At 56.1% G+C, this 22,337-nt stretch overlaps 1 protein-coding gene across 1 annotated transcript; it reads right to left on the bottom strand.

Annotated features, from left to right (window-relative positions):
• Nucleotides 1-5,180: 5,180 nt before the first annotated feature.
• On the bottom strand, nt 5,181-21,310 carry FCRL6 (Fc receptor like 6). Its single transcript, XM_045454992.1, is given in 11 exon segments — nt 5,181-7,115; nt 7,192-7,223; nt 8,945-9,013; nt 9,651-9,716; nt 12,831-12,971; nt 13,317-13,595; nt 13,727-13,831; nt 13,834-14,010; nt 14,409-14,675; nt 16,111-16,131; nt 21,181-21,310. Coding segments are annotated over 11 exon segments (1,317 nt in total). The 5' UTR covers nt 21,212-21,310; the 3' UTR covers nt 5,181-6,986.
• Between the last annotated feature and the right edge of the window lie 1,027 nt (nt 21,311-22,337).

Raw genomic sequence — 22,337 nt, 5'->3', positions numbered from 1 at the left:
AAAGACGAAACTCTCGGCCTGGTGTGCAAGACTCTCCTAAGTTCGACTCCGGCACACTTGTCCGCGCTGGCCTCCCCGGCCCAGCCTGCTCTCTGGCCATCCCAAGCCAGGAGTGCTCCTCCTGGGAGCCCTCTCTCCAGCCCGGTGCTGGCTCCTCCAGTGGGCGCCCTGCTCGGTTCGCCCCTCCGGGCCGGGCAGGCTGCAGCCAGTGGGCTCCCACCTGAGCAGACGGAGTGAGGGACCTCCTCTCCCGAGCCCAGTGCCGGCCGGGTCTCTGCCATGACCCTTGGCACGTTGTCCTGTGATGGCTTTCTGGTCTCCACGCACTGTTTGCCGGCGAGGTCTTCACCCGTTCGTGTCTGTGTTCCCCTTGGCGCTCGGCACACCGTGGGCGTTTCATAAACACTTGGAAAGGAGCACACAAATCCTGCACACGGTCACAGGCCTCCTTCGCGAGGGTCTCATTGCCGCCTGTCAGGCGTGGGGCCGAGGTCAGCCCCGTGCGGAGGTCACGAGTGCGAGCTGGGACGGGAGCCTCACCCTTGGGAGCCCGGGCCACGTTGCCAGAGCTGTGTCTGTCTCCCCCGCCCTGGGTCTCTTCGCGCTTCCGGTTATGTGGCTGCTTCAGTCTGGGGAGGCTTTTCGGGAAGACGAGGGGAGTCCCCGCGTCCGGAGCGTGGCTCGCCGTGTCTGGTCCCGCAGAACTCCTGGCCTCTGCTAGGGACCCGACCGGGAACGAGGCAGCCATGGTGTCGGGACAGCAGGAAGATAGGCTTCCTATCCTCCCAAGCCCAAGTATCCTGGCTTGGATATGCCCAGGACGAAGGTCGGCCGCGCCACGGGCACGGCTCTGTGCCATGGGCAGCACGGCTTCTCCGTGCAGAGGGTGCGGTGGGGGAGAGGCGTCCGTGGATGCGGGCAGGGGATGCTTCTCTAGAAGGTGGGCTTTGAGCCACACCTTGAAGATAGGCACGATTTGGGTAGGCGGAGAAAAGGGATGAGCCAGAGGCCGGAAAAGAAGAGCCAAGTGGATAAGGCCAGGCAGGGGGAGCCCCAGGTGGGCAGGGAGGGGGAGGAGCCCCTCAGGGCTGGCGTGGGTGGGGCTGGAAAAGGAGGTCGAGGGCCAGATCGCTTGACTACTGGCTTTGAGGCATCAGGTTTTGGTTCTGGGGGCAGCGGCTCTCAACCTCGCTGGGCTCAAATGCTTGGAGACTCTGGTTCAGTGGGGGCTGGGCCAGGACCCGGGCATCGAGTGGAACCGGCCTGTGTTCCAGGAGATTCTGCAGCTGGTGGGCCAAGGGAAGGCTCCGAGGGAAGGGATGTGGCCCCTTCTAAGCTGAGGGTGCCTGGCTGGTGGAAGGACCGCACGCAGGGCAGGTGGGCAGAGAAAGAAGAAGAAGGGAAGCCTGGGTGGCAGCCGTTGGGATGGTCCTGGTTGGACTAGAACGGAAGGCCCCAGAGTAGAGAGGAAGGGACAGGGCAGAGCTGGGGCAGAACTCGGAAGCCACCTGGCTTTGGGGCAGAGAGGCCAGGGGAGGGGACTCACTCATGACCCCATTGCGAATTCCATCCTTCTTCATCAGGGGTTTATTGAGCACCTAGTTACGTGCCAGGTGCCGGGAACACAGACATGGAAGGCGTGGCCCTGCCCTTGAGGAGTCTGCAGTCTGGAGGAGGGGATGGGCTGTGTCACCTGATAATGACAGTCAGCCTGGGAAGGGTGGCTTGCAAGGGCTTATTTAGAATGGGGTCTGGTGCGTGGTCAGCACTCACAAGAATCTTAACCGTTGTTACTAAGTGGCCAGGGAGGGAAGAGAGGAGAGCAGGTTAATGCAGAGCAAGGGGGTTCGGGTGGGAGTAGCTCCATCCGCCGGTCCCAGACTGGAAGCTTGGTGAGGACAGGACCAGGTCCCTACCCTTCCCCCTTCCGGCAACCCCCCCCCCCCCAGCCCCCTGCCTCGCTCCCCGTCGATAGCCACGGGCAGCCTCCCCAAGCCGGAGTGCCCTGGTCAGGTGTCCGGTCAGGTGTCAGGCCTGGGACGGCGAGGGCGTGAGACGCAGGAGTGGGGCCGTGGCGGGGATGTAGGGAAAGGGGCGCCCAATTCCTGCAGAGCAGATGGTGGGTGGTCGTACTCCCTCCTCTCCCACTTGGTCTATCCAAGCAGGCACTGAGTTGAAATCGTTGCCTTCCCAGCCCACCCCGTGCCCTTTACCTACAGGGGAACTTCAGGGAAGCCAAGGAAGGGTGAGGAGGGGGTTGGCGGGGTGTCAGCGGACATTCCGTCTCCCAAAGGGAAGAGCTCCGGGCTGTGTGACGGCTGGAGAGAGATGGACAGGCGCAGTGCGGGCTGGGTTGGGTCTGCGGAGACAGGCTCGCCCCCGCTGCTGGTCACTGGTGCAGAGCACGGTAATTACCCCACCGCAGGGACAGCTCTAGAGTCACGGGCTGGGAGTTCAAAGGCACCACTCCCACATTCCTTAATTAAGAGAGCAGCTGGCAGCTGGGCCCTTCTGGGAAGCCTGACCCAGGGAGACGCTGGGGCTCCAGGCTGCGGCCCCCTCTGCCCCTTGCCCTCAGCCTACCTCCACTGCGGGGGGGGGGGGCGGGGAGCAGGTGTCCCCAGTGACCACGCGGGCCGCCTGAGCTCTGTTCGGGGCCAGTGGAATCTGGGGGAGGGTGTGCGTGTCAGGGAGGCACCTGCCCTGCCCACTCACACTTGTCGTTAATTCTCGGACTGGCCTGGACACAGAATGGGGCCACCCAGAAGAGGGGAGAGGTGGAGGAGGGACAAAAAGGGGAGCAGGCAGGCAGGAGGGCAGGAAGGAGGGGCATTCAGCGGGCTTTTTGGGAGCCGGGGTGGGCGAAGGGGGCAGAGATGTTACCCTCTGAGGGGTGGGGGGGTGGGGGCTGAGAGGCCAGGTAGAGCCCCGCCTAAGCCGACACGGTGCCACCGGGCGCCGGCTGGCCCCCAAGGCTGCCCGGGGTGGGGAAGCCCATGCCCGCCACTCCCTCCGCAGCCAGCTTGGGCAGCAGGGGCAGTGCCCGCACGTGTGGAAACGGTGCCCCTGACCTCCCACCAGAGGACACTGTCAGCCTGCGCGCACGGCCTGAGCTGCCTCTCTAATATTTGTGCGGATGGTGCCTGTCTTGTCCCACCCCGGTCCTGGCCTTGCCGGGGACAGGGGCAGGGAGCAGAGTCTTTGCTCTTTGGTGCCCGGGAGCAAGGTGCAGGCAGCTTGAGACGGAAGGTGGGAGAGAAGGGGACCAGCCCATAGGAACTGGGTGGGGCGGTCCGAGGCTTGGTAGGATTTGCTTTTGAGGCACAAACATACTTCCCCAGAGAGCTGAAGGCAGGCTGCATACAAAAGCGACAATGCCAGGACTGTGCTTCGTGGGGGAAGCGAGGGAGGGGCTGGACTCTTATTCGCTCATTCAGTCATTCAGCAAACATCTGCGGGATCCCCACCCTGGGCACCTTGTGGCCGTGAGCGGGTGTGTAGAGCACTCAGCACGATAAGCCGGTGAGCGTAGGACTGGGCGACGGTTCTCTGCCCCAGTCACCGCCCATCTGCACCCCGCAGGCAGAAAGAATCCCCAAACAAGTACAACGCAGGCCGATCTTTCGAAGAGCCTGAGAGTCAATATAAAGATGAAGGATACAGGGCTGTTTCTGGTTTTGTTTTGTTTTTTGTTTTTTTTTTAAATGTTTATTTTTGAGAGAAAGAGACAAGTGCAATTGGGGGAGGGGGAGAGAGAGAGAGAGAGAGACAGATAATCTGAAGCGGGCTCCGAGCCGTCAGCACAGAGCCCCCATGCGGGGCTCGAACTCTGGAACTGAAAGATCGTGGCCGGAGCTAAAGTCTGATGCTTAACCGACTGAGCCACCCAGGCGCCCCCTGCAGGGCTGCTTAGCGGATGCTTGCTTAGGACAAATTGTCCAAGACCTTACTTTCTAGCCAAATCTAAAATAAACCCAGAATTGAAAGAAATCCCAGCATCTGCAACCTGCCCGGTTCAGGGAAGGGCCACGTTTCATTTTAGTCGTTGGCATCTGAAGCGTTTAGCCGCACACAAAGCAAGGCCCGGGGCCTGATGGCACCGCGCGGTGAAGCTGTCCGGCGGGTGGTCGGCCCCAAGGGGGCCAGCAGAGGGCAGCCGCGAGGCCCCGTCCGCTCTCAGTCTCCCCGAAGGGGCGGTGGCTGCCTCCGCCCTCAGCCCGGCTGGGCTTGGAGTCCTTTCCCTCCCGCTCACCCAGCGGGTGATCTCTGTCGCCTGCTCAGCAGGTGCTGCGGCCCCTCGGAGCCCCTGTCCTTGGAGCAGGCAGACAACTCGCCGCGGCTGGGGGGGGGGGGGGTGTTTGCATTTAGCTCTGACTCGGAGAGGAGAATGACGTTTTGCAGCGCAGGGCCTTGCGGGCAGCGGTGCTTGGGGATGCCATGTGCCGCCTTCCTTGGTGTCTGCAGGGTCTGTCCCCAGAGACCCGTGACAGTCCTCTTCTCCTCGCCACCACTACTTTCCAGGGCCAGCAGCGGGTTCCTGCTTCCAGGGCTGGCAGCGAGCCCTGGGGCCCGCCTGCTCCAGCCAGAGTCTGGGGTCCCGTCTGGGGTCCCCTCTGAAGGCTCTGCCTTCTCTGTGGTCTTTTTTCCCCCTCTAAAGTTTATTTATTTATTTTGAGAGAGGGAGAGAGTCCCAAGCAGGCTCTGCACTGTCATCGCAAAGCCCCATGCAGGGCTCGAACTCACCACCGGTGAGATCATGATCTGAATGGAAACCAAGAGTTGGACACAACTGACCGAGCCACCCGGGTGCCGCTGCTTTCTCTATGTTCTTTTGGGGGATTTTCTTTGTCTTCAATTTTCTGAGTAATTGTTCATTTTTAAAGATGGCGGCTCATTCTTTTCTAAACTGAGGGGAAAGGATATTTTTGGCTCTGTCAATAGAAGTGGGGGTGGGGAGGAATTCTGGGGGAGGAGCATAGTGGGGGGGGGGGCGGAGACCGGGCCAGGCATGTATGGAGACTGAGTCTGTGTGTGTGTAGGGTGGGACTTTTCACCTATCTGGGTCAAAGGAACTGTTTTTCTTTATTTTCCCATCCATCGCGGACCCGTACTTTTGTAGGATACAATAAAAGCAATGTACTAAAAACTAAAAGAAAAAGAAACATACAAAATCTAAGCGCTATTTTTTAGGACTAGTTTAAACGAACAAAATTGCTCCGTCAGGTTGCTATAAAAGGGTCTAAGTTCTTGCTTTTCATTGTTCCCCGTAGCCCATCCTGGGCCGGTAAAGACCATCCCCAGCTGGGCCCCGTGTCGCTGGCGTACGGCAGAGGGCAGGAGGCGTGAGTTCTCAGGGAGGAGGCGGTCCATCGGGATGACCGGCAGGGCCGGCTCCTTCCGGGTCCCCAGCATCAGTGTCTCCTTCATGAGCTGTCCTGTCTTTGGCCGGACTCTTTACGAGGGGCCCGGCCCGTTTATAGAGGGCGTGGCAAGGCTTGGCTTCTACAGTTGCTTCATGATTGACCAGATAAGACCCTGTGCTCCCAATGACCTGGCATGTGCTTCTCGGCCTGGCAGACAAGAAGCGACGGGGAGGGGCCCCGGTGTATCCTGGATGTGGATTGGACCAGCCAAGAGAGAGATGGGGAAGAGGAGGCAGAGGCTGCAGAAGAGGAAGGTCAGGTGGGGGGAGGGAAGGAAGAGAAGGCATAGGGAAGTGAGAAACGCCAGCACGTGTGTTGGCCTAGTAGCTCTCTGGGCCCCCTTGTGTCATCCAGTGACGCTCCAGAAGGTGAGTGGACAGAGGTATTCCCACGAAGTTTGGAGGCAGACCAGGCTTTTTAGACTTTACTGGGCACTACGAACCGCCTAGAAATCTTATTTTAAATGCGGACTGAGATTCAGCAGATCTGGGGTTGCCTCTGAGTGGCTACGTTTCTCTTAAGCTCAAGGATGAACCCTGACCGTGTCCAGCTCCGGGTGTCCGGGCCGGAGTCCTCTGAAAACGTGGGCTTCTTCCCAGGAGAGGCGGGCGGGGTCTGCGGGACCCCGCTCTGTGACCCGGGATCAGGGACCCGGAGGGAACCGGGGCCCGGAGGAGAAGCAGGGATAATTGATCTTCCTAGTTACTAGTGCGACACTCTCAGCGTCACGGAGTGCGGGCTCCACAACCCCAGACCAAACTGAACCAGCAGACACTACAAGCGATTGGTATTGGCGAATAATATTGATGCTTTTCTATGGACAAATACGTTCTACCAGCACGCATCTTTGCAAACACAAGGGGTAACAGTTTTCTGCGGTGCTCCCCACGGGGGGATTCGGGGCAGGCCTCATTCCATAAACGTGGGTAACCTGGGAGCCTGGAAGGGGTGTGGACAGAAACGGGTTGCATGCGAAGGCAGCGTTCTCCGGGCCTGGGGGGGCTCTGGCTCAGGGGTTAAGAGTTGTGTGATATTGTGGGCTCCAGGCCCTTTCCCCCCCCCCCCCCCCGACCCTTGATGCCCCGGAGCCTCTGAGAGGCCCTCAGCCCTCCGGTCACTCAGGGGCCTCAGCAGAAGCTTGGAAGTTGGAAATGCTTTATGGGAGCTGCCCAGGGCCAGCCCTCAGGGTGTGCAGATTCATTCTCTCTGGCAGGGTGAGGCCAAGCACATCCATGGGGACCGAGGGCTGTGGGAGAAAGCACTTACAGATGTGTAGACAGAAGGGATTGCAATGCTTCCATTCGTGTGAAAGAAAACATCTGCGGCTCCCGTGTCTAGTTCCCTCGTCATGCGTGAGTGCGGATGTCCCTGCCCACACGCTACCTGTTCTGCTCAGAGGGGGGCTCTGAGATCATTTAGGCGCTCCTCGAGTCTCCCGGGGACCCTGGTCAGGACACGGGGCTCCCTCACTGCCGGACTCAGGGACTGGGGACCTACAGGAGGGGCTGGGGTCCCCGCTGGCCTCCTGGGGAGCACCAGAGGGTGGTGTTGGGGGGAATGCCGTTAGTAGTGGAGAACCTCCTCGAAGTGACCAGGGAGGGCTTTGTGGGTCCTGCTTCTCGGATTCCGTTTCGCGGCTGGAAGCTCACCAAGCTGTGATTGTGTCACCTCCGTGTAGATGACGGAACTGTCCTGTGGGGGAGGCGGGTCGGGATCAGGAGGCAGATGTAACACAGAGGGTGGGGGGAGGGCAGGGGGCCCAGCTCACCTGAGTCCCCGAGGCTGAGGCAGCAGGCCTGGCTGTGGGGGAGAGAGAAAAACACTCAGGTTAGGGTGCCCGGCTCATCCGCGTACCTGCAGCCCGCCTCCTCCACGCTGTCTTCTCTTACAGAGCACGGACCAGCCCAGGGAGCGCTGCTCCCCCTTTCGCCTCTGGGGACCCCTCGTTCTTCGTCCAAACACAGGAGGTCTGGGTCTTTCCACCTCAACCACAGCCCAGCCATGTGACTGCAGGCCAGCCACTCAGCCCTGGGACCTCAGCTTCCGTAGCCAGGGAGAAGGGAGGGGGCGGTCACAGGGATTATAAGGAGAAGAAAGAGAGACGAGTCTATCAAAGGTGCCTTTAAAACAGCTACTTCGTTAGACAGCTAGCATGCACCAGGCAATCCTTCCGGTGTGAGCATTATATTTATTATATTAATCTCACACCAATCCTGCAAAGTAGCGATGATTGATTCCTTCTCCAATTGAGATGAGAAAACGGAGGCTCAGAGTGGCTGATACTCCCTGCGGTCATGTCTGTAAGAAGGGGAACTGGAGACAAATATCAAATCTTTGCATACGTGAAGCATTCTTCCAATGACAGAAGATCCAGCGTCCCCTTCCTGTGAATCTTGGAGTACAATGGCCTTTCCTGACTCTGGGTTTCGGAACCCCTCGCCCTCCCATCAGGGAGAGCCTATCGTGAGCTGGGAGGAGGCCACCCGGCCCTGAATCATGCCTTCGCCTTGTTGCCCTGCTGCGATGAAAACGGCCACATTTCCTTATTGCAGCCAGTGAAAACCATATTTGGAGGTTGGCTTCTTTTTTTGTCTCTCTCGTGTTCAAGTCCCCGTTGTGACTCTCCTCTGAAATGACCCGTGCCCACGTGCCTGTGCCTTCCCGTCTACCCGGCCATGCTAGGGTCCTGGGGAAACGGCCCCTGAGTCCAAGAGACTCCTTGTCTGTCCACTTCCCCTGGTGCCCTTCATGGGAAGGAACAGGACCCCCAGGCTGATTCAAACCCATCGTACAGCCCAGGAATAGAAATAGCAGCAAAACAAGAGCGAGAAGCTTCCTGGTTTTGAACACCTGTGGCACAGCAGATAACCTGTAAAGTGTCGAGACCTCCGTTCCATTCCTAGTAATTTAAAATAGCCTTGCAAAGTTAAGCGTTATCTCCATTTTTTAATACATTAGAGAGCTTAAGAGAGAGAGCTTAAGTAACTTGCCCGGTAGCAGCACAGTGAATACACAGAGTCCAGTTTCGAACTCAGATCCGACTGACTCAGAAACCCATACTCTCCCCATGACGCCATGTTGCTTTCCACCCCTGTTGGAGGGATGACTGGCCTTTCCCTGTCCCTGCCATCTGATTCTGGTGTTGGTGGCCGGAGCTCAGGGTCTCGGTGCCTCTAAGAGCTGGGACTGTCCTGCTGAGACTTTTACTCTGGGGCAAAGGCACGCTGTGTTATTCTCTCTCTCTCTTTTCTTTGTTCCTCCACAGTGCTGAGAAAAAGGCAGAAACACTCCCTAGTTAGGGTGGCAACGGTGGTGGAGACGATGTGGAAGACAGTCATTATGGTGGACGTAGCGTTTTTGGGGGGGATGGTGGTGATGGTGGGGGTGGTGATGGCGGAGGAGGTGATGATGATAATCGTGGTCATGGCACAGCGGTAATGTTGGTAGTGATACTTCACTCCGGGCCCCAAGCTTCCCCTTTACATTGGCAAAAATGTCCAGTTTCATCCAAGAGTACTCACCTTTACTCTTCCGGGAGGTTGCATACACTACAGAGTAATCATCATCTTCATTCTCATTCTGCCAACGAACTGAAAGAAGGAATGGGGCTCGAATAGGACCCACCTGCTCTCCCACCTCAAGACCCCCGTGTCCTGAAGACACCTACGGGGGGGAAGCCAGTCGGGGGCTCTGTCATGGCGGTAGCTGGGAGTGGGTGGCAGCCATTAATGTGGGATACCCGTCTTGGCAGAAGGTGCCCGCCCCCACAGCAGGTTCCCGTAGCTTCACCAGCCCCAACTAGGGGTTTAAACTCTTTTTCTGTAAAAAAGAGTCAACCCTTGAGGCTTTGCAGGCCATACGGCCTCTGTTGCCTCCACTCAGCTCTGTAGTGTGAAAGGAGCCATCCACAAAGCATATACAATGTTCCTCGCAAATGCAAAATTGTGTGGTGAACTAGATTTGGCCCACGGGCCAGAGTGTGCCAACCATTGGTCTAACCTCTCCACACCCTCTCTTCAGAGGCCGGGCTTCCCTCCTACCTCCCCGTGCCTCCACCGGCTTCGTGGCACTGTCCCCTCTAGCTCTCCCCAGAAACCATCCGCTTCCTTCCCCGATGACTGATTCCTGAGACTTGGGGGCTCCCAGGGGGCTCATTCTTGCTCCCCTTCAGAGGCCCTCCTCTGCCTTCCGGGACAGACCATGCGTGGTCCTGCTGGAGGGACTTACCTTCGCCATACAGTAGGTCCTGCTCTCCACCGGGGGCTGGGGGTGGATTCTGAGATGGAAGGGACTCTGGGAGATACAAAGGCGCAATTTGTTGAGTTCCCTGAGAAAGCGTGCTGGAAAGTAGGGGGTAGAGAGTCTGAGAGAAAGAAAGTCGGTGGAGGCTGCTGGAGGTCTGAGTCTGGTTTGTTTACGAGGGCTAATTCACAGGTCTGGACACGGTTAATTTTTATGGGATGTTTCCTTTGAAAAATCCCCTAGAGGGTAGCATGGCCCCATGGGAATCACAAACCGGGAGGAAGTAGGGTCCCCAAGGATGGGTCACGTCCATGGAGAGGGCCCGGATTCACCAGTCAGGCTGCTTTACAGAAGAAGGAGAAGCTGATAATTGTGACCACCCACTATGTGCGAGACACTGGGCCAGGGAGTTCAAACACGATGTCTACTTCACGGCACAGTGGCTAACCCCGTGCCCAGCACATAGCTGGACGGCAAAAGAGCCTCCCTTCCTAACCCTTCGGGGTCTGAGAGTCTTTTTCCAACCGTCTTGCAAAGGTCGACGCTATATCACGGTATCCTAGGTAGTATTATGGAGGAGGTGACTGAGGCCGGGAGAGGCGACTTCTCCAAGGTCATACAAGGTGAGGGGTAGGGACAGAATCTCAATCCAGGTTGATATGCTTTTTCTCCACCGGTGTGCTGCCTCTGTGAAAGCGGGTGCTTCCAGAACCTTAAAGATTAGCTCCTGGGATAGGAATTGGGCCACACGTGGATTTTAGAGCACCTGCTCACACCTGGTGCCCAAGAAATGTCCATTCGCTCTGACAGCAAGAGTTTTCATGTTTTGAAAATCGCCTTGCGAGATGCAGCCCATTGGGCATCTTTGGTGGTGGCATGGTTTTTGCTTGTCGAAGAAGTGGCTAGGTTATCTGGAGATGGTTAAGAATCTTCCAGAACGGGGTGTGGGGGATGAAGCTGTTGATCTACAGCTTTTCTCGGGGAGCTTTGGAACCGGGCCCGGAGGTGGTCTTCCGTGCGATACTCTAAACGTTTTGCGTCGCTGAGCTTCTGAGATAGGAGGACCGCCACCAGAAGCCCTATTTTCTCCGGCGACAGGTTCCTTAATACAATAGAACCCAGCTGCTCCCAGGTTGGCAGTGGGGGTTGGGGGCGGGGGGAGCGTGGACCGTGCAGGGGCAGAACCTCCACGCGAAGAGGGAGGCTTCTTCCTCTTGAGGACCCCTCCCCAGCGACTCCCCCCGCCCCCAACTGCACTGCCTTGTCTTTAATGTTCTGACCCAGAGATGAGTGGACAGAAACAGAAACACCCGTGTTACCGACACCAGGTAAATGGCCAGGCCCTTTGCAGAGGGTTTTGTTGTAGACGCAGGGATGCTAGAAGTCACACGTGCAGTGTTGGTCCGCTATTCCAGCTGCCTCCCCATCTAGCTCTGGGCCTGCCTCCACCTTTCTCCTCCCATGCGGGTAGATATACCTTAAAGCAAGATAGCCTGCATGGAACCTTGACTCAGGACTAGAGGGAATGTTCGTTGGACAAAGACTGATAAGTCAAAAAGGGGAGAGGAAGTTGGAGGCTGGCCCGAGCCCTACCTGGGGTGCTGGTAAGGCAGGGGAGAGGGTCCAGGGCTAGGGAGAGGCCCTTTCAGGTATCCTGGCTGGTGCTCAGGGAGGAATGCTTTGAGTGTATGACTGGGTGGTCCTTCTCACGGAGTGGTCTGGCCCGGCTCCCGAAAAACTCATCGCGAATTCCTTAACGGAAGGAGCTGCCAACTCGAATAAGTAAACCCAGCTTTGGAGGTCTGTGGGAGCAATCGCGTTTTCCCTTGGCAAGTGGAAAATAAGGATGCTGTCCCTGGGTGGGGCGCCTGGGTGGCGCAGTCGGTTAAGCGTCCGACTTCAGCCAGGTCACGATCTCGCGGTCCGGGAGTTCGAGCCCCGCGTCGGGCTCTGGGCTGATGGCTCAGAACCTGGAGCCTGTTTCCGATTCTGTGTCTCCCTCTCTCTCTGCCCCTCTCCCGCTCTGTCTCTCTCTGTCCCAAAAATAAATAAACGTTGAAAAAAAAAAAATTTAAGAATGCTGTCCCTGGGGAGGAGGGGGTGGGGTGGATTTGAGTCTCAGTAGGTGGGTTTGAAGGCCTAGGAGGAAGCTGGGATCAAACAGCTTTGGCACCGATAGGCCTTCCCTTAAATGTGGCCTGAGGCGAAGAAAGATTAGAATAGGAATAAGTTCGGAGCCACCCAAGGTGATGGCTGTGGGAGCCCCCATTCCTGCTTCATCGTCATGACCGGACAGGAGAGGAGGAGGGTCTCCCAACATCAATGGGCTCCCTGGAAATGCCATTTATCCGATTGCTTTCCCTTTTTCTCTCTATGGGTCCCACTGCATCTGAATTCTAACCACGCTTCTTATTTTCAGCGGTTCCGACGGGAGAGACTAGGGGACGTGTGGCAGGAGAAGGGGTGGTCTGGGGAATCTGCGTCGACTAGACGGAGAATGTACTGAGCGCCCGCCAAGTGCCAGCCCAGCACGTCACCTGTCAGGTAGCTGTCATCAGCCGAAATGCTCACAATAACCCCGGGAGGGAGACGCTTCACGAACTGGCCCGAGGTCACAGAATCAGTAAATAGTGGTGTCGGGAGCGGGCCATTGCTTGGTCCTCTCCACCGTGTTCCTTTCGGATGACTGAATGTCCCCTGGGCACTCACCTCGGGCTCGGCGCTGGACAAGAGGGGTGTGTGCGCACAGGTGCACAGACACGCATCGGGCTTCTCATTCTTTCTCTCTCCTCTGCTGAGCTTAGTGACAGAGGGTTGGAGGCCTGGGGTTTCCCCGCTATATTTGCAGCCACAGATTATCTTTCGAAAGTGGAAGAATCTGATGGCGCTTGCGTTTGGCGGGTGAGAATTCCTCTGCCTGTGCCTCCATTCATGCCCACGCGTGCAGTCGTGTGTTGTGCACATCCCTGGGTGACTGCGTGTGTGTGCGTTTTGGAAGCTGTAAGGGTCCCTCCGTGGACTACTTTGGGTGACACGTAAAGAGAAGTCCCTCCTCTCACCCAACACCCCGGAAAAGGAAGCAGCTGGCCCCGGCAGGCCTTCCAAAGGCTGGGTAATGCCTGGCATCGGGATTCAACCACCAAGAAAGTCAAAAAGGTTACTGACCAGCTTTTCTCCAGGGTCTGAAGCAAGCCAGAAGCGCAGTGGCGATGACCAGCACACCAAGCAGGCTCGCGGACAGCCCGGCAACCAGCCAGTGGGGGCTGTTGGGGGCAGACAAGCCCCGGGTAGGGGTGACCATGAGTGCTGAGGATGAAATTCAGAATCGTACCTCAGATGGACAGAAAGAAGCAGAATGGCTAGCATCAGGGGGGATGGCGTGGCCTGGGGAGCTTTGCGGATGGAATCAGGGATGGCCCCGAGGACGCCAACAAGGACGGGCAGCCGTCTCACCCACCCCCCACCAAGGATCTCCTGTTTTCCCTCCAGGTCCAGTGGACGGATACTCTGAGCAGCGTCCAGGCTCCGTCATGCAGTGCCTGCTACGGGCCCAGCTTCGTGCAGGGTGTGGGTGGGGGGCACACGGAGGGGTGGGACCTGCCCCCTGCCAGCTTGCTGGGGCTCAGAGCCCAGCTGGGGGACAAGACGTACCATCCAGGGAGAGTATCTTGGGCTCACTGGTCTCTGCGGAAACACAATTCTCTGCCCGGCAGGAGTATCTGGCGTCCCGCTCTGACGTCACGGTGACCGGGAAGCAGGTGGCTCTTCCATAGGGAGATGAGATGTTCCCTAGGATCTTCCCGTCCAGGTAGAACAGGTATGAGATTGGAGGGGAGCCCTTCTGGGCCTCACAGAGGAGCTCCACCATGGCCCCCACAGCGAGGCCGGTGGGGCCAGGTCTCAGGGTGAGTAGAGGCTGGGACACAGGAACTGGGGCAGCACAGAGAGGGGAGGCTCAGCTGTGCCACCCAGGCTCCTGGCCCCTCCTCCCCATAGGCCCACGGGTCCCGTTGCCCAAAGCCCAGACCCCCAGGGAGTGTCTCCCCTCCCTCCCCACTCACCCTGCACCCTGACCTCCAGCTGGGGGCTCTGCTTCTGGGCCACACCACCCTCAAGGGTGGCCCGGCACCAGTAAAGCCCAGAGTCTCTCTCCTGGGCTCCGGGAGGTAGAGCTCCGGGTGGGGGCCCCAGTCCTGCAAGGTGCTGGCATCTCTGTGGAAGGAGAAGAGGAGCCTCGAGGCCGACTTCTGGGGGTGCAGCTTCGTCTGGCATCTCAGGGTCAGTGGGCTCCCCTCACGGAGCTCGGGAGAGGGGACAGCGCTCAGCACAGGAGGCGGGAACGGCTCTGGGGAGACGTGGGCCCAGGCTCAGGGGGGGCCTCCAGAACCCTGAGTCCCCAGAGGCCGGGGTCCAAGCCAGAGCGCATCCCAGGTCACAGCCCCACGCCCCACGGGAGACCCTGTCATTGTGTCCCAGGACCCGCCTCCCAGCTACGACCCACACCGCCAGAGCCTCTCTGGAGTCCCGAGCCAAAGCCAGAGGGCCGTAGGGGTCAGCTGGTCCCCGGAGGGGAAGGGTCTGGCCCAGGCTGGTTCAGGGCACTTCCTTCCCCTGGCTCTAGACGGGGGCCCTGTGGTCGCCCGGCATCAGGGGCAGCCAGAGGGACAGCTGCTGACCTCTAGAGACCAGATCCCTGAGCAGCATCCCAGCCCCACCCCCGACCCCCCTGAGCTGGTGACTCACCTTGGACTTGAACCTTGACCAGCTCTGAGGTTTGTCTGCCCAGGTATGGGACGTAGGCCACCTTCCCAGAGCAGCTGTACTGACCGCTGCTTTCCAGGGTAGCCGTCCCCAAGGACAGGGACCATCTGGTCTTCGGGGTTTGGAGTAATCTTCTGTCTTTGTAGAACTTCACCTGGGACAGGACCTTGTTGGCCGATCCATAACATTGCAGAGTCAGGGCGTCTCCCTCGAACACGGGGTCTGGCCAGGCTCGGAGATGCAGCCAGGCTGTGAGACAGGGAACAGGGTGGCCCCGGAGCCACACACTGCGTGGCCGTTTTCTCCCTCTGTCCCCACACCCCCCCCCCCCAAGCCCGCCTCAGGTCTCCCCCTGGGGACGCAGGCTGCTGGATGGCACCTGCTGAGCTGCCCACCCCCCAGGCCTTCCTGCCAGACCTGGGCGGGGCCTCTGCATTCCTCTCCCCTCCCCTCCTCCCCTCCTTCCTCTCCCCTGCCTCTTCTCTCTACTCCCCTCCCACCCTCCTCCCCACTGCCTCTTCTCTTTGGCCTTTATCCCTTGCATTTCCCTTCCGCTCCTTTTACTTCGCCCTTTCGACGTTGCCAAGCTTGGGTCCAGTTGAATTCCTTCCATCCATTGTCCTAACTCCTTCCTTCTCACCCAATCCTCACCTCCCTAGACTGGTTACTTGCCCCCTGGCTCCCCCAGTCAAGCCTTTCTGCAGCGTCCACCTCTGAGAACAGCTGGCCCCAGACCGCCAGCCAGAGCCAGATGGATGGATGTAGGGAGTGCCCGCCAGGGCTCGTCCCTCCTGCCTTCCTTCTCAGGCCCCTGGCCTCCACCTCCTCCCCCAGCAGGGAGTTTCATTTTCACCATGGTCGGTCGTGGGGAGGGATCTGTCCTGTCTGTCCTCATTCCTAAAATGCGTTCTATGGCCTGATGTGGACAGGAGAAGAGCTCCCGGGGACCCCAGCCTGGGTCTGTCCCTAGGCCACACTTCTTTGACAAGTCAGACACCGTTGGTCCCAGAGAGTCTCAGGAGCCAGGCCTGATAAACTGAGAACAATAATGAAGAATCAGATAGGGACTCCCGGTATATCCTGCCTTTGCCTCAGTCCTCAGGACCCGCCCCTGGAGCCTCACGGGGTGACTGAATGACGAGCCTTGCTTTTACTCCTGTTCTGTCGAGCAGCACTGAGCATGGCTTTGAGTTCTGCCCAGCAGCCCCCATTGCCTCCGGAACCATAGAACATGTCCTTGGAGGTGAAGATGTTCGTAGGTCAGGCTTCTTCCTACTTGATAGAAAGCTCCGTGAAGGTCAGGATGGACTAGAAGGCAGAAGGAGCTGAGGGTCAAAGCTGCCTTCTCTGAACATACGAGGGATGGAAGGGAGTCCAGGGCCTTGCTGAGTGGAGAATACAGGAGCTCCAGAGCCACCCTGAGAGGGACAGAGGCCAGTGCCACTTACAAGGGAATAGGATGAGCCCCAGAGCCACTTGCTGGGGCTTGAGCCACCTAGAATTATCCTCAGCCTGAGAACGGTGGAGTCCCAGGTCTCATCTCTGCCCGGGTATCAGCCAAGGCTCCTGAGGAATGGGCCTAGTGTGCTGTTGTGAAGATGCCTCCGGGGGACCCAGTGGCCCATCAACTAAGTTTTGGTCCAGAGACACACTTGGAGATGGAAGGGACATACACAAGACTCACCACTTTGCCCAACACAGGGAACTGTAAGAGAACAGAGTGATAGAATTAGGGTAAATAATAGAAGCTTTTCACAAAGAGGCCTGTCCCCTCAGGCATGGGTGCTCATGTCCATTCAATAAACCAACCACCCAGCCCCCTAAGCACCTACTCATCCAACTACCCAGCCACTCAACCACTCAGCTACCTAGCCATTCAACCACCCACCCAGCCACTCAGTCCCTCAGTCCCTCAACCACTCAGCCATCCAAGCACCAAACCACCTAGCTTTTACGTTGGACCCAGCGCCTGGAATCCTCTGCTCCCTGTCTCTTGCAAATGTCGCTTCCTTAGGTGGTTCTGGGGCCCCCCATTGAAGGACTTCTCAACCCCTATTATAACACCCCACTGTACTATCATCAGAGCACTTATCTCTATTTGAAATTATCTTATTCTTTAAATTGCCTACTTGTTATCAGCTGCCTCACTCTGTCTGGAACGTAAGCCCCACGAGGGTGGAGACTTGTTCACGGTCTTGTCACCTATGTCTCGGACCCATGCCTGGAAGGGTCAGTGTTCAACAAGCATCTACTGAATAAATGCTTTCCTCTGTGCCCAGCCACGTGGGGTACGGCACGCGACGTGGGAGACACAAGAGTGGACTCTTGCACTAGTGGGTCTGAACGCCTACCTGCACCCGCAGAAGAACTCAGAGAGCAGACCTGGCGCTTCCTGCAGCCAGATCTGTCTATGCGGCTCTGGAGAGTACAGCCTGGAAGTGACGGCTGAGGGAGGTGAGGAATCCCCGGATGGGCGGGTCAGATGGGACGGGTGAGGGGATAACACACAGGCCGGTGCATCACGCACTATGCTTGGACTTTTATATGTGGTATGAATGCTTTTATTTATTTTATTTATTTTTTTTAAATGTTTATTTATTTTTGAGACAGAGAGAGACAGAGCATGAACGGGGGAGGAGCAGAGAGAGAGAGGGAGACACAGAATCCGAAGCAGGCTCCAGACTCCGAGCTGTCAGCACAGAGCCCGACGCGGGGCTCGAACTCACGGACCATGAGATCGTGACCTGAGCCGAAGTCGGACGCTCCACCGACTGAGCCACCCAGGCGCCCCATGGTATGAATGCTTTTAAATGAATGAATATTTGAGGAGCATAGGTGGCCCGGGAAGAGAGGCCAAACCACAAAGTGATGACAGATGAGGTTAGACAGGTATGAAAGGCACAGGGGATGGCATGGGGGGGGGGGGAGGCACAGCTGGGCATGACGTGGTGGACAGTGTTCTAGACTGTGTGACAAGGAGTGAAGCAGTCAGTGGCATTGGGCAAGCATGGTCGGGCCAACTGTCCTCAGGCAGTTACCGTGTCCTTCACACTGACATGTCCTAGGTGCTGTGTAGACATGGGGGGATGTGGGAATGGCCTTGGGAGGGCCATTGAAGACCCTCTCACCAGGGGCTTGAGGTGTGGCTGTTTGGTGTGTTGAATCACTCGCTGTCACCCTTGCTGTCCATGTGGCCTGGGACCCAGATGGAGGCTTTTAGCCTCAGTTCTCTGCTCAGCTCGGGATTAGCTCAGCCACAGGCTCAGTGTGTGCAGAATTATGAGTCTTTCTTGTCAACCCTCTATCTCCCACTGGGTCCATCTAAACATATCTCTTGGAAACTTTTTTTTTGAAGTTTATTTATTTGAGACGGACGGACATAGGACGAGCTGGGAAGGGGCCGAGAGAAGAGGAGAGAGAATCTCAAGCACGCTCCACGCTGCCAGCGCAGAGCCCGACGCGGGGCTCAAACCCATGGAACCATGAGATCATGACCAGAGCCGAAACCAAGAGTCGTGACGCTTAACCGACTGAGCCCCCCGGGGGGCCCCTAAGCACATCTCCTCCCTGGGCTTAGTGCAGTGGGAAACACGCAGGGTTCGGAGTCACGTGACCTGAACTGGACTCGTGAATCCACCTTTTTCTATGTGAACTTGGACAGCTCGTTGAAATTCCAATAGCCTTGAATTCCTGGTCCCGTCTACACAGTGGGAGCCGTCACAGCCATTTCTTCCCTGCAGACTGTTTGCGTAGATTACCATGACCCACCACCTGGAAAAGTGGTTACCGCGTTGACTGAAAGCAGAAAGGAGGCCTGACCTCAGAGTGACTAATACCTCGCAGTATAGTGATGTCCCTCTTCCTTTTCCCTCCTCACCCGCAAAACACCTCTGCAGCTTCAAAGTGATGAGTAAACAGGAGTGAGGGCACTGAAGCCCTACATCCAGAGAGCAGAGAGACACTTCAGATGAGCTTGTGTCCCCAGACCCCATGAGACCTGGGAGCTGTGCCCGCAAAGCCAGTGCCTGTAATGAAGGCAGTGGGCAGCGGGGCACGCAGAGGGGCAGCGGCCACGTTACAGCACTTCCTACAAAGAGGGCCATGGGCTGAAGATGAGGCGACAACACAGCCAAGGGCCGCCGTTGAATAAGCCGCACAACAGAGTCCTGGACAATGGAGGCCGCAGCCCTGCTGACCTTGGCACTACTCAGGCCATGGTGGGGGGCAGGGAGGGGAAGTCACAGGGCCTGGTCCACTGACAAAGGGCATCGAGCCCAAGCAGACCAGGCTGATGAGCAGGGCCAAGAAAGCATTCCCCACTCGAGGAAGCAGGGACAGAGTAGTCTCCAAATATTTGATGGGCTAAGTGTAAAAGAGGGAAGAGACTTTCAGGTAGAAGTGAGACTAATTCAGAGGAAATGAGAGAGACCAAGGAAGCAGATTTCAGCAAAGTGTGAGGGACTTTGTCACAATTGAGCTCTAGGACGTTGGAACCCGCTGCTTCGCCAAGCTATGGCTTCCGTGGTGCTAGGGGTGGCCATGACGTGGAAGCCCAGAGACACCTGTTATGGACGGTGTGTGTGTCTACGGGTGGTGGGTTCCAGTCCTGGAGCTGAACCTGGCTGATGCTCAGCTCAGAAGGAAATTAAGTCTCATCTCCTAAACTTCAAATCACCTTTAATGTACGGCCGTGTCCCAGCACGTTCAGGGCCAGGGGCCCCTCGCCTGTCGAATCCCTGATGGCCAGTAAGAGTAACGGGCACCATTTTTTGTGTGAACACGCCCCACCAGGCACTTTAAATGAATTTTATTTTCCAGTCTTACGTGATTACAACCCAACCAGAGTCCTGCCCGAGGCATCCGGGTGGGATGGAGAAAGCATGAGTCTGGCAACAAGTGGAGTTGGAGTTGTATTTCTGTTTTGCTCTTGTTGCCAGAGCAATTCTACACAAGTCTCTTAACCTTTTTGAACTTCAGTTTCCTCAATTGCTTAATAGGGACAAAAAATACCCACCCAATAAGATTCGAAAGGTTAGATGAGATAATGTGTGCACTACCGAGCAGGGTGTTTTCTCTGTCTCTCTGCCCACATCTAAGAGGAAATAGCAGCTCTGCACTTAGGGTAACTCTGTTCCTCCACATCTAGCCATGGGGTCTCCATTTTAGGCTGGCCTTCTGGGGTCCCCAAGCATCACGCATGACCCTGTTGAATCTGGGTCCTCCACCACTCTGTCCCCTAGTCAGTCAGCTTTTGACTCTCTCCTCTCTTGCTTTGGTTTTCCCCATCCAGATACTGGGTTCCAAGTTGGGAAACGCTTGGACTTTATCCAGTCAAGTCCAAGGGCTGTTCCTTTTACAAGGTGGTGATTTGCCCATGATGACCTTTCTTCTGGAATATATCCAGGCACTAGGCCATCCTGACCTTGTCCAGTATGACCATTAGACGTTTTCCCTTGTCCGAATGGCCATTTGTAAGCACACGGGGTAACAATGAGGTGGGAGAAGGAAGAGCATTGGGGGGAACAAGTGTTTCTTTACAGGGTCAAATGCCCGCAAATCCTGTCCAGGAAGAGATCACATTTAGGAATGGTTTGCTTTTCTGGTTCAATGAAAACAAACAAACAAACAAATGAACAAACAAACACAAACAAACTATTGGCAACAAGTTTAAAATAAAAAGTAAGTCAACTCAGAAATTGTAACGTGAAACATATGCCCAGAATTGTTCCTTCTAAGTGTGGCAGGGTGATAGTGGCTGAGACTGAGTTGAGTCGGGGAGGCCCAGTGGCCCTCTCCCCACTCTCATAATCCTCTACCCTTGGAGGACCAGTCCCTTCAGTCTTTGGTGAGGGTGACGGGTGGCCCCTGGGGAGGTAGCTCAAAGAGAGAGATATAGATCAGAGAGAATGGATTTGATTCTTTGAACCATCCCCAAGGACCAGTCAGACCTGAAACAGACCTCCCCACCACAATCCCCAATAGAGAGAGGCAGAAGGAGGATGGCCAGTTTGTAAAGGACTTGAACACTCCGGGAAAAGCCTCTTAATCAGGTGAGCAGCCTGGACATTGTAGAGTGGTTCTAAAAAAATGCGGAGGTTTCATAAAAATTTATATTTGATTTCTTCCAAGTTTATTGATGTATTTTGAGAGAGGGAGAGAGAGGGAGAGCTCAAGTGGGGAGGGGGCAGAGAGAAGGAGAGAGAGAAGCCCAAGCAGGCTCCACACTGTGGGCTCAGAGCCCACATGGGGCTCGAGCTCACGAACCATGAGATCATGTCCTGAGCTGAAATCTAGAGTCAGATGCTTAGCCGACTGAGCTACCCAGGTGCCCCCCAAAATACTTTTTGTGAAAGCCCACCTTCTGCTGCTGAGCAAAATGCACAGAACTGCGTTCTCCCATTTTCCTGGTCCTCCAGCCCACCCCTGCCCAAAGCCATAACTTCATTTTCCTTTTGAGGCAGCCCGATGAGTAACTTAACCTTATTTCATGGGGTAAACATGTGGGTGGGCCTCAGAAGGTGATTTTCTGCGTCCTTAGTTTAGCTCTGATACACCGAAGGCCTGCCCTACCAAGGACCCAGGAAAATGCAATGGGAAACATCAGGGAAGCCCCCCACCACACCCCATGTGCACACACTCATTTCAAGCTCCAGCCATAAAACCCACTAGAACATGGAAAGGGGAAATTAGGATTCCCATAAATAACTTACAGTCTTTGGTGCCCAGGAAGTAAAGCCCATGCTCGGTGACTTACCGAAAAACAGCAGAACCCTGCAGAGCAGCATGGGGCCTGGCCTGGCACAGAGCGGGGATACAGGTCCGACTGAAGGCAGACGCGAAGTCGGGGTGGAGGGGAGAGCATCTGAGCCACAGGCCCAGGGGTGGGTGAGTGACCCCTCTGACGTAGGTGGTGTTACTGCTTCATAGCCTATATAGAGGAAGTGGGGAAGAAACTTCAAAAGTTCAAATTTCCTCTCTGGTTGAGGGGGTATTATTTAAGTGAACTTTCTTCACCATGAAGCATGAAGGAGTCAGGGAATTTACTAGTAAGCACTTTTGAACATTCTCCATGGCTTCGAAAAGCTCATGCTAGTGAGCCAGGATGGGACACGGCTATGGGAAGATCCAGAGACTACCAGAATTTGTGTGATTTCAGCATCACTTAGCTTGCAAGGCAGCACAGTTCTGGATACACTAAGATCCGTTTCCTACCTTGAGTGACCTCCAGTTCTCCAAGCTTCCTTCCTATCCAAGGAGAAATGTGTTGGGACACTGCAATGAGGTAGAAAAGAGGAATCCTGAAAATGGTCCACAAGACATCAGAGGAGCTCAGAAATCGATGAGGTCAGAGTAGATCAGGCTAGAGTTTCTGAATCTGAGGTTTTAAGACTGTCAGGCTATTATTTTGAGAAATAGTCCTTAAAAAGACACCATTGAGAGAGCAATTAGGCAAGCCACAGGGAGGGTGACAAGATATTTTCAACACATATGACTGAAAAAGGACCCATATCCAGAACATAAGACTTTCTACAAGTCAGTAAGAAAAAGACAGACAACCCACTAGGAAAATGGGCAAGATAATTGGGTAGGTAATTTACCAAAGCAGACACCTGAGCCCCGAATAAACAGAAAACAAAGCTTGACTTCATAAATCACTGTAGAAATGCAGATTTAAACTAAATGAAAACACTACATTCCCCATAAGAATGGCTAACACTGTCAAGATAGACAGCCAAGTGCTGGTGAGGATGTAAAGCAGCCAGAACTCTTGTAGACCTCCGGTAGGAGTGTAAATTGGTACAACCACTTTGGAAAACTGCATGGCAAAATCTCCTAAATGGGTTATACGAATACCCGATGGCCCAGCATTTTTGCTTCTAGGTACATACTGAACCGAAATGCATATGTATT

This window comes from Leopardus geoffroyi, chromosome C3, assembly GCF_018350155.1.
Source record: "Leopardus geoffroyi isolate Oge1 chromosome C3, O.geoffroyi_Oge1_pat1.0, whole genome shotgun sequence".
Taxonomy (NCBI): domain Eukaryota; kingdom Metazoa; phylum Chordata; class Mammalia; order Carnivora; family Felidae; genus Leopardus; species Leopardus geoffroyi.
Note: the sequence above shows the minus strand (reverse complement) of the source record. Positions and strands in the feature narration are given on the sequence as shown.